Source organism: Bos javanicus, chromosome 13 (genome assembly GCF_032452875.1).
Source record: "Bos javanicus breed banteng chromosome 13, ARS-OSU_banteng_1.0, whole genome shotgun sequence".
NCBI lineage: Eukaryota > Metazoa > Chordata > Mammalia > Artiodactyla > Bovidae > Bos > Bos javanicus.
The window spans coordinates 54256710-54271192 of record NC_083880.1 but is presented as its reverse complement, the minus strand read 5'-3'; the positions used below and the strand labels follow the sequence as shown (position 1 = coordinate 54271192).

At 62.6% G+C, this 14483-nt stretch overlaps 1 protein-coding gene across 9 annotated transcripts in view; it reads right to left on the bottom strand.

Annotated features, from left to right (window-relative positions):
• Positions 1-1130: 1130 nt before the first annotated feature.
• The window catches only part of KCNQ2 (potassium voltage-gated channel subfamily Q member 2), a 48540-nt gene continuing 35187 nt past the window's right edge, over positions 1131-14483 (bottom strand). For 3 of the 9 annotated variants that reach the window (XM_061436907.1, XM_061436910.1, XM_061436909.1), the window contains 6 exons: positions 13443-13666; positions 12974-13082; positions 12460-12591; positions 10459-10566; positions 7789-7912; positions 1131-7057 (listed from right to left, as the gene is read on the bottom strand). In XM_061436907.1, the coding sequence (XP_061292891.1) occupies positions 6326-7057; positions 7789-7912; positions 10459-10566; positions 12460-12591; positions 12974-13082; positions 13443-13666 (1429 nt within the window). In that variant the 3' untranslated portion in view covers positions 1131-6325. The remainder of the gene's footprint in view (positions 7058-7788; positions 7913-10458; positions 10567-12459; positions 12592-12973; positions 13083-13442; positions 13667-14483) is intronic. The other 6 variants (XM_061436912.1, XM_061436914.1, XM_061436915.1 and 3 more) reach the window with 4 other exon arrangements.

Sequence of the window (14483 nt, the reverse complement as noted above, 5' to 3'; positions counted from 1 at the left end):
TGGAAATGCACCATGGGACGGGGGGGACATCATCTTCCTATCCCCAGAGGGCTTGTCCAGGTGGGTGGAAGGGGCAGAATTGCGGGGGAGCAAGATTTCAGGATGAGGGAGGGGCCGATGGACCAGTAGGTGCCCAAGCGGCCCTGTGGCGGGCAGGCAGGGGGTGAGCCGGTGGACAGCAGGTACCCACGGCGCCCTTGGAGCAGCACCCCAGGAGGGAGAGCAGGGCCCCCAGGGGTCTGCTATGACCCCTCGTCTCTGGAGCCCTCTCCTCCGGCTCGAGCAGACGGGCAGGGACACAGCAGGACCCAGGTGGGTGATCTGGGTGGACACAGGTGAGAACAGAAGGGGACCCTGCGCCTGCAGGCAGGAGCCCAGCTGCACCTAGAGCCCAGTTCTCCCCCAAACCCAAGGCTACCCCAGCCAGAACTTTCTGGAAGTCTCACAGCACAAAGGCCTCTGGTGGGTGGCCTGGGCCTGCCAGGTGCCTCCCTAAGCCCCTGCTGCAGCCAGGTCACCCGGGAACAGGCTGTGGAGGCAGCAGTCCAGGCCTGGTCACTGCCTCTCAGGCCATTGTCCTGCTGAGCTGCTCTTCCTACTCAGCTGATCCCCAGGAGGGTCCAGCAGAGTGGAAAATTCCAGAGGGCAGTGGGCAGTATAGTTGAAAACACAGGCTTAGCTCGCCGCCACATCTCAGACCCACCTGCAGCCCATTCCTCTCACAGAGAGGAGGTATGGGGGCAGCGACAGAGCAGGTGCCACGCCTGGCAAGAGGGCCTAGGGGACATCAGAGTCCAGGCAGGGAGCCAACAGCGAGTTCTGGGTCTCCACTCACATGCAGAGCACGCACCTGAGAAAAGGCGCTCACCCAGCATCTCCTGAGGGCCCGGTCCCAGGACTCCTGCCGCTCCCAGTGACGGAGAGAAGGCCAGGTGGGGAGCTCGGTGGACTCAGATCCCAGGCCTTGGGTCATGAGCATGTCTATTGTGTGAGCCACCAGCCTGTCCTCCATTGTGACACCAGTGACAGGACACTGAGGACTCGGTGCCCTGACCTTGGAGGGTGCAACCCCACCTAAGCCCTGTCATAGGCCAAAAGCCCTGAGCCCCGAGGAAAGAGGCCACACACTGTCCAGGTTGAATCACTGTGTTTTACTAAGTGCACAGGTCCACTGGGCATCCGACTCCTCCCCGTGGCGCTACAGCTTCCCAGAACCTCCCACGTGTGTCCCTGTCACCAGATCCCACCCCGGCCGTCCCCGGGCAGCCTGCGCTGGGCCCTCCGGGGGACACACGCGTCAGCCTGATAGTGAGTGCAGTCAGTGAGTCTCAGCTGGTCCGTAGAAAACTAGATTCTTTCCCTGGGCGTCTGTCCCTGGAAATCGGACGGCACGCAGGTCACCTGTCGCGGGCGTGACAGGTCCAGGAGCAGAGGCCCGGCTGTGCTGCAGGGGCGCGGGCGCGGCGGCGCTCGTCAGCACTGAAGGCATCATGACATATTCTTTGGAGCATGAACATGAACAAAAGTGCAAAGACAGCCAAGACAACAGCGCAGATGGGGCCGGGGGCCGGGCCGCCTTCGGACGGCGTGGATGGGAGCAGGGTCCCCAGGTGGGCAGGCAGGCAGAGCCCCGCAGGAGCCATGCCGTGAGGCCCCCTACCCCCTGTACTTGCTGCAGACCTGGGCCCGCAGACCCTGGATGGAGGAGGTGGCGGGGTCGCAGGTTGGTGCCTGGCAGAAGCCAAAGGGGCAGGGGGTGACCACGGTGAATTTTCGTCAACGTGCATTAAGGCAACAACTTTATGAAACTGTCAGAGCTGGACGTGCAGCGTTCAGCAAAGTCCACACACCTGCCCAGAAACCCCAGGACCGAGGGCTGCCCCCCAGGAGGGTCCCTGCCTCTCCCGGTGCCTAATCTGCCTATACTGAGGGTCTCTCCAGACAAGGCCATCCAGCCACAACTCCATCAGGCAAGGGGACCCATGCAAGTGTCCAAGATAAGAGCCACCCAACTCCTCCTCAAGACAGAGGGGTCTCTCCTCCCACAAGCATCTTTTTCATGCTCCCTACCTCCTTCCTACACTCTTCTCCCCCCAGAATGCTCTCTGCATCTGCCCCCATCCTCACAAGTCAACAGAAGCCAGCAAGCTGTGTGCCCCACCTGTGCAGCTCCAGGGGCTACAGTGTCCCGCCCTGGGCAGCCGGCTTTCTAGGCCCCTTGGACAGAGGGTAGGTGTAAGCCCCTGATCCTAGCACATCACATCCTTCAGGAAACTCCCCGATCGTCTCTCCCACTTAGCACTTGGTAAAGGCCCAAGTGGAGCCCCTGGGGGCAGGAACACAAGAAGCAGCTGGCCTGGGATGGCCTGTGGCTCCCCTGGGCACTAAAAGCAAGTAGCCCGGCCCTACGGGGCCTAACATCCATCCATACACGCAGGCAGCCTGGAGTTCTGCTCAGGGGTCACAGAGGGCAGGACTGTCCACATCACTGCCCAGGGCAGTGAAGACCATGCAGGGCAGTGCCACACGAGGAAGTGTCTAATTTGGAGCCATGTGTACTGGGAGTCATGAAGCCACCCTGCTGCTCATAACTCCCCACCCCGCTGGTGGCAGGGTGCCCTGAACCCTCCAGGTGGGGCCTCCCTGCCAAACCAGCCCTCTTCACAGCCATTTATTCTGGGGACTTAGGTGTGGAACCAATGTTGACTTTGCAGCAGGAAATCCGGGCCAATGCCTCCACCAGCACCTGGCATGGTCTTAACGTCGGGGGAGCATGGAAATTAACACCAGTCATCTTACGAAGGCCTGTCTGCAGCCCCCCCGCTCCGGGGCTTCAGAAGCATCAGCAATGTCCCAGGGCCACGTTCTGTCCACAAACAGCAGGTAGACGGTGTAGCAGAAAAGAGGACACTTCCCCCCATCCCGTGCTGACATCTTAGGCCCGTGACCACCCGGGTGCCCCAGCCTCGGGAAGGGAGAAGTTAAAACAACGTGTGAAAGCTGGGGGGAGCTGCTGTCTGGTGGCCGCTCCAGCTGAGTGTTAATTAGAGGGCAATGACTGGCTCTTCTCATGGGGTGGACTCCCTGGCAAATCCCCCCAAAGGAGGGTGGTGCCCCCCGGGGGGAGGGGCCCGGCAGGGAGGCCCCAGAGGGAGTCCCCTGCCCCCTGGCGGGGCTCCTTCATCCTCCACGGTGGCCATGGCTCATGCTGTCACAGAAGAGGGAGGTGTGGGGCAGAGAAGGGAGAGGGTCCTGAGGCTGGGCCACATGGCTCAGGAGGGCGGAGGGAGCCACCAGAGCCCCCACATTGCAGCTGGATGCCCACAGACACCAAGGCCTCCCTGGCCCAGCCTAGGCCATCTTGGCATCTGGACAGCCTCCGGGGCAGCTGAGGAGGAGGAAGAGGGTAGGTGGGAACCTGCATGGGCTCTGGAGATCCCCCTGAGGTGCTGCCCAGAAGCCAAGAGCAGGAACCCCACCCAGGGTCAATGTCCCAGGACTGTCTGCAACTCCCAAACTCGCTGATTCCTATGGATTGAAGCAGGTAGAGACACAGCGAGTCAGACAAGGCGTCTGTATATGGGTGGGTAAGCGTGTGTGCACATGGGTGTGTACGATTGTGCATACATGGGTGAGTGTGTGCACTCTGGTGTCTGGGTGAGAATGCATGTGACTCTGTGTGCAGGTGCTGTGTGTGTACCTGTGGGTGTGTATGCATGAGTGTGTATGTGCTGTATGTCTGCAGGCATGAGTGTGAGCACAGGCTTGTGCAGAGCTGGGGGAGCCGCATGATCAAGTAACTGAGATGCTTCTCTTGGGAAGCACCTACCACACAGGCGGTGGGGCAGGGTGGGCCCGCAGCCACGGGTCACCCAGAAAGTGCAACGACTTGCCCGGAATGCCAAGCACTCTCCTGCCACACCTCCCGAAGGTGGGGCTCCTGCAGCAGCAGATGGACACAGAGGAACACATGTTGCTCGGGCTCCTGAGGAGCCTCTACCCCATCATCTCCTAAAACTGCACCCCAAAACGGTCCTCCAAGCAAAGATGGGGGGCAGGATTTCATGGAGGACGCGTCACAGAATCCTTGCTGAGCACAGCACGTGGAGAGTCAGGCCTCAACCCCTCTTGCTGCAACCTTGGAGGCCCTCCCAGCAGTGGCCTTGGCGCCAGCATCTGGCTTAGCAGCTCTGCGGACCAAGCCAGCCCCTCTGGTCACCAGGGACCCACAGCACAGGGCATGCCTGTGACGGGACATGCACCCCTCTCCAGGGGCCAAAGGCCCCTCCTACCAGGCTGGGGGCCCACGCAGGCCAAGATCTGACGTGGGTGGGTCCCTGCTGCTGGCAACCTGAATCGAACCCTCCCAGAGCCAGACAGCAACAACTGGAGGCTGGAGCGGCTGTGGATGCACTTGGTCCAGGGGCTGCCCTGCTCGTGCCCTGTCGGGGGCCTCCAACTGGTGCCTCTCTCACCCAAGATGGGGGGCAAAGGGGGCCTCCGCCCTCACCCAGAGGAGCTGCCACTTGCTGGGGTCTCTTCACACAGCCAACACTAAAGAGGGGCTTTGCTCACCACTGAAGGTCTGAGGAGGAGAACACGAAGGGGGCACAGAGCAGACACGCTGGGTGGAGGGGGCCAGTGAGGCACCACCCCCTGCCCCAGTCCACATGAAAGATTCCACAGCCAAGCCCTCCCTGGAGACTCGGGGGAGGCATCCTCGTGCCTCGGCCCTGAACACAGACCTTGGTTCTGACTCCAAGCTCGGGTCCTCCTGCACTGGGCCAGCAGACAGGTGCACATGGCTGGGACCTGCGGGTCCTGGTGAAGTGGTGGTGGGGGGGGAGGGCACGCACAAAGGCTGCAGTAGACACTGCTCCCCAGGGATCTCAGAGGGCCAGGACCCTAACAGCCAGGGGCATTCGACCCTCAGACACTGCTTTCAAATCCTTCCCAGAGAGCAAGCACAATCTCTCACTGACCAGGATGAACGGAAGCATCCTGAGACAGCTCAGGCTCTCCCTGGACCTGATATTTCAGGGGAAGTCACTACTTGGTAGGCTTCGCAGACCCAGCCCTGGTGCACAGGAAGGTCACTGCCTCAGAGGGCACTAGGTGCCCAGGCTTGCTGTCCTGTCACCCCAAATGCCAGATGCCCCTGCACACTGATAGCTGGGGGCCCAGGACAGGGTCCACTCTGCCTCCTGGGGTTGGACTCCTGGCTCAAAGCGACTGCCCCTCAGGCCCAAGATGAGAAGGATGGGCACCACTGTTTCCCAGGGCCCAGGGTGGGAACAGACATCTCTGATCCCAAGACACCCAGAGGTCACAGTCAAGGGCTGGTCAGTGAGGAGAGTGGGGGGGATGGTCAGCCTAGGAGGGACAGGAGAGACCACCTACAAGGCAGCTCCTTCATCTCTGGACAGTGTGGGGCAGGACTCTACTGAAAGGCTGCAGCATCATCCAGCCGCGGTCCTGTCGGGAGACAGGTGAGGCAGGGTCCCTGGAGGACAGCGAGCAAATCGACTCACCATAGCCAGTCCAATCAGGACCCCAGAGCTTGAGCCCAGCCAGGGGGCACCCTAGCCACTCAGCACCCCTCCCCGCAGGCAGGTCCATATCACAGTGCTGGCCACAGCATGGTGACCAGCGTCCAGCCAGGGGAGAGGGGAGAGGACACAGGGGACACCCCCCAGCTTTCAGGTCTGGAAGGGAGACCCCAAGGATCCCCTCTAGGAGCCTATGGAGCCGGCCCCTCTCCACAAGAGTCAAGTTCAGGAGCTCTGAGGCCACTCTGTTCTGGAGGGGGTCCCAAGCCTCGCCCCCACGCCCCCTTCAGGCCAGGGTCCTGAACGTGGGGCTGGCTCCTGTCACAGGGCGCTCAGAACCAGGGGAAGAAGGCGACACTGACCAGCAGCTGTGGGTGGTACCCAGGATGATGGGGCAGGACAGGAACGGGGGCAGAGACAAGCCACACGCCCTGGGCCTCAAAGCTGCTGATCCTCACAAGGCAGATCTACCCCTCGCTGCCACCCTGCCCCCAACGAAGCCTCCACCTGGCCACCGGGGGCCTATCCTCAGCCTTGACCCTGGCCTCTGTCATGCTCGGGCCAACGGTCTGCAGAGTCTCCCGAGTGGGCACGGCCAGCCGGGCTGCCCCTTGCTGGAAAAGAATTTCTGCCAACCTTCAGTGCGAGAGACTGAGGGCCACGCCTGCCCACCGCCCTGCACAGGCACCCCTACTGCCCTGCTCTAAGAAAAGGGCCCCGGAGCATCTGCCTCGAGACCAGGAGGCCAGGAGTCAGGGGGAGGCTAGCGGGTGGCCTCATTTCCGGGGCCCAGCCCAGCCCATATCACCGAAGGGGCCCTCGCCCGTGGCAGAGCGCGGCGGGGGCCCGCACGGGGTGCAGAGGTCCGAGTCCGTGTCCGACTCGCCCTCCGCGATGTAGGGCCTGACTTTGGCGCATGGAGCGACCGCCGCGTAGCAGCTATTGAGGGCATCCAGGTTCTCCTTGGACTGGGAGATGCTGAACCCACTGAAGGAGCGCTCCAGCTCCTCGTGGTCCACGGATGGAATGGAGATGGATGTGTCACTGTCCCTCAGCGCGCCCTCGTGGGGCCTGCAGGCCGGGGCATCCTCCGGCCTCAGGAACTCCGTGCTGGCCCGGTGGCCCCCGCTGTAAGCGGACAGGGACCGCTCATGGGCAGGTGGCGGCGGGATGCGCACCAGCGAGCTGTGGTCCCCCACGGGTGAGGTGCCGTGGCCTGGGCGGGGGTAACACTGCTGCTGCCACGAGGTGGACGGTGGGCACTGGGCGGGGGGCGCAGGTGGGGGTGCCGCGAAGTTCTTCTGGCCCACGGAGCTGGTGGAGCGGACGAGCTTGATGATGCAGCCGCTCCGGCCACCGTGGTCCCGGCTGTCCTCGGGGCTGTGGTACGGTGGTGCTGGCTCCGGCTCCTTGGCCCCAAAGTAGGCCTCGGTTTCCGTCGGGGGGACACCCATGCGCTGCATGTAGATGTTCACCAGGAAATCCAGCTTCTTCTCCATGGACAGGACCTGTGGGAGGGACTAGTGAGCCATGCTAGATGGTTCCCATGCTGGGGTGGGGGGTGGGGTGGGGAGGACAGTCCCTGGAGGTGGGAAGGGCTGGATGCTTCTCATGGCGGGGTCGGGATGCTCTTTGGAGTTGGGGAGGGCAGCAACGCTCCCTGGACAGGTGGGGACCCTAGACACTCCCCAGAGGTGGGGGGACACAGAATGTCACCTACAGAATTGCAGAGGCAATAGAAGGCAGGACACCCCCTCCCCCAGCAGCTCAGCCTCTGACTGCCCCCATCAGGGTATGTGGCCTCAGGGCTTCAGAGCATGGACACTCTTGCTTCTATGGGCCACTCTGTGGGTTCACCCATAAAGCAAACTCCACAGGGAAGGAATCACCCGTTCCTCTCCTGGGCTCCCAGAAGCAGACCCTCAGCAAAGGGTCTTGTGTGTGGTTCCAGAGGACTTGCTCCCAAGAGAGTAGAGGAAAGTCAGACAAGGTCAGCCAAGTGGGGTGGAGAACCACCACGAAGGCCCTGCAGCAGCGCCCCCCAGGCGAGAAGAGAGCCAGCAAGCCAGTGCTTGGCCTGGGGTCTATAGGCGCTGGCCAGAAGAAGGGAAGTGCCCCAGGCCTGGGAGCGCTCACAGGGTACCCAGGGTCCAGACACCACAGCCCTCAGCTACCCACAAAGCTGGCGCACCCTCCCGCAGCAGCCGCGCTGACACCACGGACCCCCAGCCTCTCCCACCTGCTTCTCCACCTTCCCCAGCCTCCCCATCATGCTGGGGTCCTCGGGCAGCTCCGCCTCCGCCGGGCCCTTGCCTCGGTCTTTGTCCGCCATCGTTGGGCCACGCCCCACGATCTGGTCCACTCTGCCGGAAGAGACCCACCCCGGGCGTGAGGTCGGGTGAGAGCGCCGGGGCCCAAGGCGTCTCCTCCTGGGCCAGGCCGCAGCCCCCAGTTTCAGGCTCCGACTGAGCCAGAGACTACTGAGGGCAGCGAGGAACCAGGACAGACAGACGCCTGGCGCCAGGTCCCCGTCCTGCTCTCTGCCACCCTCGGGACCTGTCCCTTGACCGTCCCATCCCAGCGAGGCTGGCACATCAGCGAGGAGCAGAGAAGGAAGCCAGGGCCATGCACTCCCAGCTCCCCCAACCTTCCCCACCCTGAGCCCCGCCCCCACCCCAGCTCTGCTCCTGGATAAGTGCCACTGAGGCCCCGCCCACCCGGGGGTCTGGAGGGGGCGGAGCTAAAGGTGGGCAAAGGGAACCACAAAAGCGCGGTAGGGGGCGGGGTGGGGGGGCATGAGGGCTACGCTCCATGCGCCAGACGCGGGAAGGGACACAGACTAACACCAAAAACCGCCAACACACAACCAGAAGGGACAGACAGAGCCACTGCCAACCAGAAGGGGTCCCTGTGTGCTCGTGCGTGTACACGTGTGTGCTTACTATGCATGCGTGTGCGTGCTTCCATGTATGTGCGCGCACTTGTGTGAACGTGAGTGTGCCCTTATGTGCACACGAGTGGGGGATGCGGAACACAGCTGAGGTGGCCTCAAACAAGGGCAGCAGTCAGAAAAGCCAACAAGATGGGAGGGAGGCCTCCTTCCTAGAGGGGCGTCTGCTTGACCACCGTGTGAGCAGGAACGGCCCCAGAGGAGCTCAGAAGGCACCTTGAGAGCAGCAGCGTGGGTGCCCGAGCCGGAGGGGTGCAGCCACATGGACACTGGGCAAAGACACTGGGGCCAGGGTGCGGCTGGCAGGACAGTGACCCGGGCACAGGCCACGCGAGCCTCATGGGCAAAGCCTCCTTCCAGGCTCCAGAGTGGGGAGGGCCGCCAGCCCCCCCAGAAGTGCCACTTGAAGCCACTGCCCCTTCCCCAGCTGCCTTCCTCACCCACAGCTGCCCTGATCGCCTGTCAGGACTCGGGGATCTGTCCTGTCTGTCGCAGGAAGCAGGAGGGGTCAGGCTTGCATCAGCCATGGGGCAGCCTCCTCATGCTCCAGTGGGCATCATGCTTGATCATGCGGGGGGAGGGGGGTGGCGGTTGGGGGGGACGAAGGGCCCTCAGACTCCAAGCAGACACTGTGGGGACAGAGCGGGAGGAGGGCTGTCTGGTGTTCAAGTGTCCACACAGTCCAGGCACGGGCGCTCAGCGCCTTCACCCCTGCCACATGACGGGCTGTCCACCTGGCTGCTGCCCTGGAAGCCTCAGCCCAGGGTCGGCCTGGAGCTGCTGCTGGTGGGTGCTCCCTGTACCACCCCCTCCCCTGGGCCTCTGGTGAGGAGCTGGGCTTAACCCCTCGTGCCCAGTCGGCCCTTCGGCCCCTTCTCTGTGGGAGTCTGCATGTCCTCTGGCTGCAGTGGTCCGGGAGGCCTGGGGGCTCCTAGGGCTGGCAGGGCCTTCTCAGCCTCTGTGCCCTGCAGCGATGCCGGAAGGGCGGGCTGCTGCCTCGGGGCACAGCTTCCTTGGGGCTGTCCTCCATGTCCTCTTTGCGGGACACAGGAAGGACAGGGTATGCGACAAACACTGTCTGGGCTGCCCTGGGTCAGGCCTTCTCCCCCCGAAACTCCTTTCTTATAGGAGAGCTGCCAGGCTGGGATGCTGAGTACACTGACCCCCGGCCTTATGCAGAGAAACCCCAGCACACAGGAGTCAGACACCCCACTCGCTCCATTGGCCCAGCGGCCAGCATCCTTGCTGGCCTTCAGGACACCCCTGGTCCTCTCTGCCAGCACCCCATATCCCTGCCCTGGGTGCTGCTCTCACAGACCTACTAGGGGCATCACAGCCATCATTTCAACCGTCCAGGGGAACAGGAAGGCTCCCATGTCTGAATTCACCACCAATGACCCTGCTCCTGCTGCCTAACACCTAACTGCCCTCGTACTCCACTCCTCTTTGACCAGGACCACCTCCTACAGGAACCCTGACTGTGGTGACAACTGGACACAAAGCCCAGGGTTCTGGGGAACCCCTGGGCGCCCCACTCAGGTTGGGGCCTTTCCTAGTCACTCTTCACCAGAGTCTAGAGGCCAGAGGACTGGCTTGGTCCATAAGCGGCACAGAGTGACCCACCGGCAGTGGTGCTGGGAGCCTGCATTGGTGCTCGGGCAGAGCCCCCGCAAGGCAGGCCCTCACGTCTGAATGCATCTGGTCCCTGGGGGGCTGCCATCTACTTGTGCCCGGGGAGTGCCCCACAGCAGTCACACAGGTGTCACACGGCCTCCCCAGGACCATGCCAAGAGGAGCAGCTCAAGGGCCCCTGACCCAGCCTCCCGGGGCCTCAGAGGACGTCGCTTTGTCAAGGACAGGAACAACTCCATATCCTGTCGAGCAGAGAGGGTGCTGCCGTCATGTGGCTGGAGCGAAGGGGACTGGCATTCCACACAGACAGGCGGGGCGTGTCCTGACCTAGGTGAGTACTGGGGTGACTCTCTCGGAGGGGCCGTGGGTCCTTTGCTGGGGTACTTCTTGTGCCGGGGAGTTGAAGGGGGTGGGGGGCCCACAATCATATCTATCCTGGCGAGTAAACAAGAAAAGAGACACCGGGAAAATGCATCGTGAAGCAACATGTGGGGGGCAGCAGGAACTTGCAGAGACAAAAGGAACGACCTGCTGAAGGCCGCCCCGACCCTGGAGCGCAAGGACTCTGAGCTCCAGGACCTCGGCACCGGGCGGGTCCACAAGCTCGTGGCCCTGTCTGCCCAGGCCAGTGTCCACATGCACGGGACACAAGGCAGCTGGCAGCAAAGTGCCAAGGGTCCCAGGAAGGACATGAAGGCCCTGCCAGTGAGCGACAGACATCCAGCTCCTGCGGGGTGGGTCTGTCTCATCTGTTTTCCAGACGGAAAGGGAGGGAGAGGAGACCATCTAGGACAGAAGAGCCTGGTGAACAAAACAGCTGCTGTGACGGGTAGAGGTGGGCCAGCCACTGGGACCTGGGGCGGCCTCTCGCTCACACTTGCACACATGTGAACACACGTACACGCTCACACACTGCACATACCTGCATGTTTACATGCACTGGCACATGTCCACACACCTGTGTACACATGCACTCTCACACGTACACAACTGCATGGGCACAGACGTTCGCACAAACACACAGGTCTACTCAATGCTCGAGGAGGACACTGAGCGGCTGACCTCCTGGCCCAAGCCTGTGGACAGGAAGGGGTCAACCCCTGGCCCCACCCTAAGGGAGAGCTGGAGGCCTAGATGGACCCCTCCCCTGGAATCTCAAGCAGAACCGGGCGGACACCACCTGCCATGGGGCCAGAGGCTGGGCTGACCCCCAGTGCTACTGCGACCATCCAGACCCCTCCATGGCCAGGGCCCAGGCTTCAGGGCCAGAGAACTGGCAGCAGCCTCAGGGGAGGGGCCTGGCCAGCGGAGGGTGAGGCCCACGCCAGGATAGACCCACGCCAGCCATGGCATCACGGGCACCACAGACACGTGTGCTCGTTTGTGTAGACAGTGCGTGCTTCTGAGCACATGTGTACTCAGTGTGCATGTGTGTGTGCTGGCCTATGGGACACGTGTGTGGACATGCGGCTTAGGAAACAGTTATTTGTGTATACATGTGCCAACACGCATGTGCATGTCGGAGTAGACATAGTTCTGTGTGCATGTGTGTCCTGGGTCCTCACTGTGTCTGTGTACATGCATGTACGACTGACTCCTGGAGTGAACAAGCCAGAGACGGCAGTGCCCACGTGTGCACTGCCCCGGCCACACCAGGCACCTCTCCAGCCCCATCGCCTACTCTGGCCATAGGAATCCCTCTGCATGAGGGGAGGGAGAACCTGCCCTCCCATTCTGGAGGAAGAGGTGCCACATGGCCTAACTGCTGCCCAGCAGGCCCACAGAAACCTGCCCCTTCACCTCTCAACAGAACTAAGCTCCCCAGCTCACGTGGGCACACATACATGCAAGGACACACGACACACACAGATACATGCGTACACCCACACACTTCTGCCAAACATGTGTTGCACTCGTGTGCACACATGCACATGCATGCACTTTACACATACACACGTGTGCACACGTGTGCCTAAGGTCTGCACACACATGAGTACACGTGTGCATTCACACACGTGCATGTGCACACATACATACATACACGTTTGCCCATCATGGCAAGGGCAGAGAGAAGAGAGAGACAACAGAAAGATTCAAAAACAGACCACATGAGGACACGGCAGAAAGCCCACATGGGGCCGACGTGGGGCCAGAGAGGAAGGGCCCAGACGTGGCAGCAAGCAGGGCCAGCCACTGTGTCTGCAGCCGCATCTGCCACCACACCTCTGCCGGGAACGGGCAGCCCACACTGCACCGGTCCCCGAACAGCACCCGGGTTTGGCCCAGAGGACCCGGCTCCGCACCCCAGGGCAGGGTGGGCCCTCTTGCCTGGACTGCAGGTTTTTGATGCGGGACAGCATGTCTAGGTGGCCGGCTGAGTACTGCTCAATCACGTCCATCACATCGTAGGGCCGCAGGCTCTCCTTGAACTTCCGCTTGGACACCAGGAACCGCATGACACTGGAGGGGTCAGAGGAGGGGCTGTGAGCCCTGGGCAGAGACCACCAAAGGCAGCCCCCAACGATCACCTAGCTGTGGCCCTCCCAGAATCTCTAGCCCTATTATCTGGGACACCCACGCCCCGTACTCCCTCCACCTTTGGGCCTAGCTGTGCCGAGGACCCTTGTCCAGTCAGGAACCCCCGTGCAGCACAGCTCCTGCTGTCCACGGCACCTGGCACCCGGGTGCAGGCGATGGCCATGACAGCAGGTGCCTTGTGAGCGGCAGGGCCCGGGCTGAAGGGGTGTCGGCCGCAAGGCATCCCCCTGGAGCCGTGTCTTCACACCCGCTCCCCAGGCCCCACGTGCACAGATGGCTCCGTGAGAGGCAGCCAGGTCCTCACCACACGGCCCGGATGCTGACTTTGAGGCCTGGGGTCAGATCCTCTGTCACAAACTCGCAGTTGCAGCTCTTATTATCGTCCACGATGTCCTCCCCTGGGAGACTTGCTTCTGGGTGGAAGGACACAGCCCGTGAGGGGCCGGGCAGCACCCGGCGCTGCGGGGCCTGGTGCTCTGGCCCTGCAGCGCTCCAGTCCCCACTCCTGCCTTCTCAGCCTGCTTCCCTCTACTGTGCTTTTCGGGGAGCGGCCACCATGAGAGTATAAGAGGGCATCACTGTGCATGGACGGATGGGCAAAACGTGGTATGTCCACACACAGGACCTGGGGAATGTCGGCCCTAAGAGCAGGGCTGTGCCGTCACCAGTACCGTGGGTGAGCATGGAGCTCGTGATGCAGGACAAGCCCGTGCAGCCCCACCTCCCAGAGCCTCAGGACAGCAGGCCTCCACCCCCGGGGCTGCCCAACCCACCTTCTGAGTTCTGCCTCGAAGCAGCACCCCTGGCCCGGAATGCCTGCCGGGCGCGGCCACGTTCCCCGAAGCTCCAGCTCTTGGGCACCTTGCTTGGACTGTCCTCCAGGCTCTGGTCGGCGCTGGGTGACCGGCGGACGGTCTGGGCCTGAGGGGACCCCTTGCCCTTGGCAGCCACGCCGCGGGGGCTGGAGAAGACACGGTCTTTCAAACTGACCTTCTGACTGCTCCCGCGAGAACCAACAGACAGACACACAGAAAGACAGCAAGAGAGGTCACCCTGCAAAGAACACTCCAGCCCACTGGCTGCTGGTGGGTGGATGGGGCGCCGAGGCCATGGGGATGGGGAAGGAGGGTTGCCCGGGTGAGTGGAGACGGGTCAGCCCTACCACAGACTCCCGGGGCCCACTGGGTGCTCAGCCTGGCCGGGGACCGGTCAGTGGACTCTGAAATCACTTTCAGTTACCACCCAAAGGTGCCTGAGCTCTTGCCACACTGTCCGGCCAGGCCTCCTTCTCCAAACGTCCTGGGCACCTCCTGAGGGTGGCCCCAGGTCAGGAGGGTGAGGTCTGCAGCTGACCCCTGGGCCCCTCTGCCCAACCCTGGGGAGCTGCCTGGAGGAAGAGTTATAGGGGAGGGGGAGGGGAAGCAGCACGGAGGGCAAGGGTCTGCCCACCCCTTCTACCCAGGGCGGCACAGGCTCCCCCAAACAGGACCCATCCAGGAATAGAACATTCACGCTCTGGAGAACACTTGGGGTGCCAGCCGAGCCCTGGCCAGAGGCCGCAGGGAGGGGGCAACCATGGCCATCCAGCTGCAGCCCCATAATGGGCTCCCTGCCCTCATCTCTTGGTAACCACGGAGATGGATCTGACACCCCGAGTTTGTCGGTTCTAACATCCTCCAGGCCTCAGGCAGGAGACAAAAGCAGTTGTGGTATTTACAGGTCAGGCCCAGGGCCAGGCGGCCACTCACTTCCTCCCACAGACCACCATCTGCCTGGAGGAGAGCGAAGTCCCTGTGAACTGTGAACCCATTCAT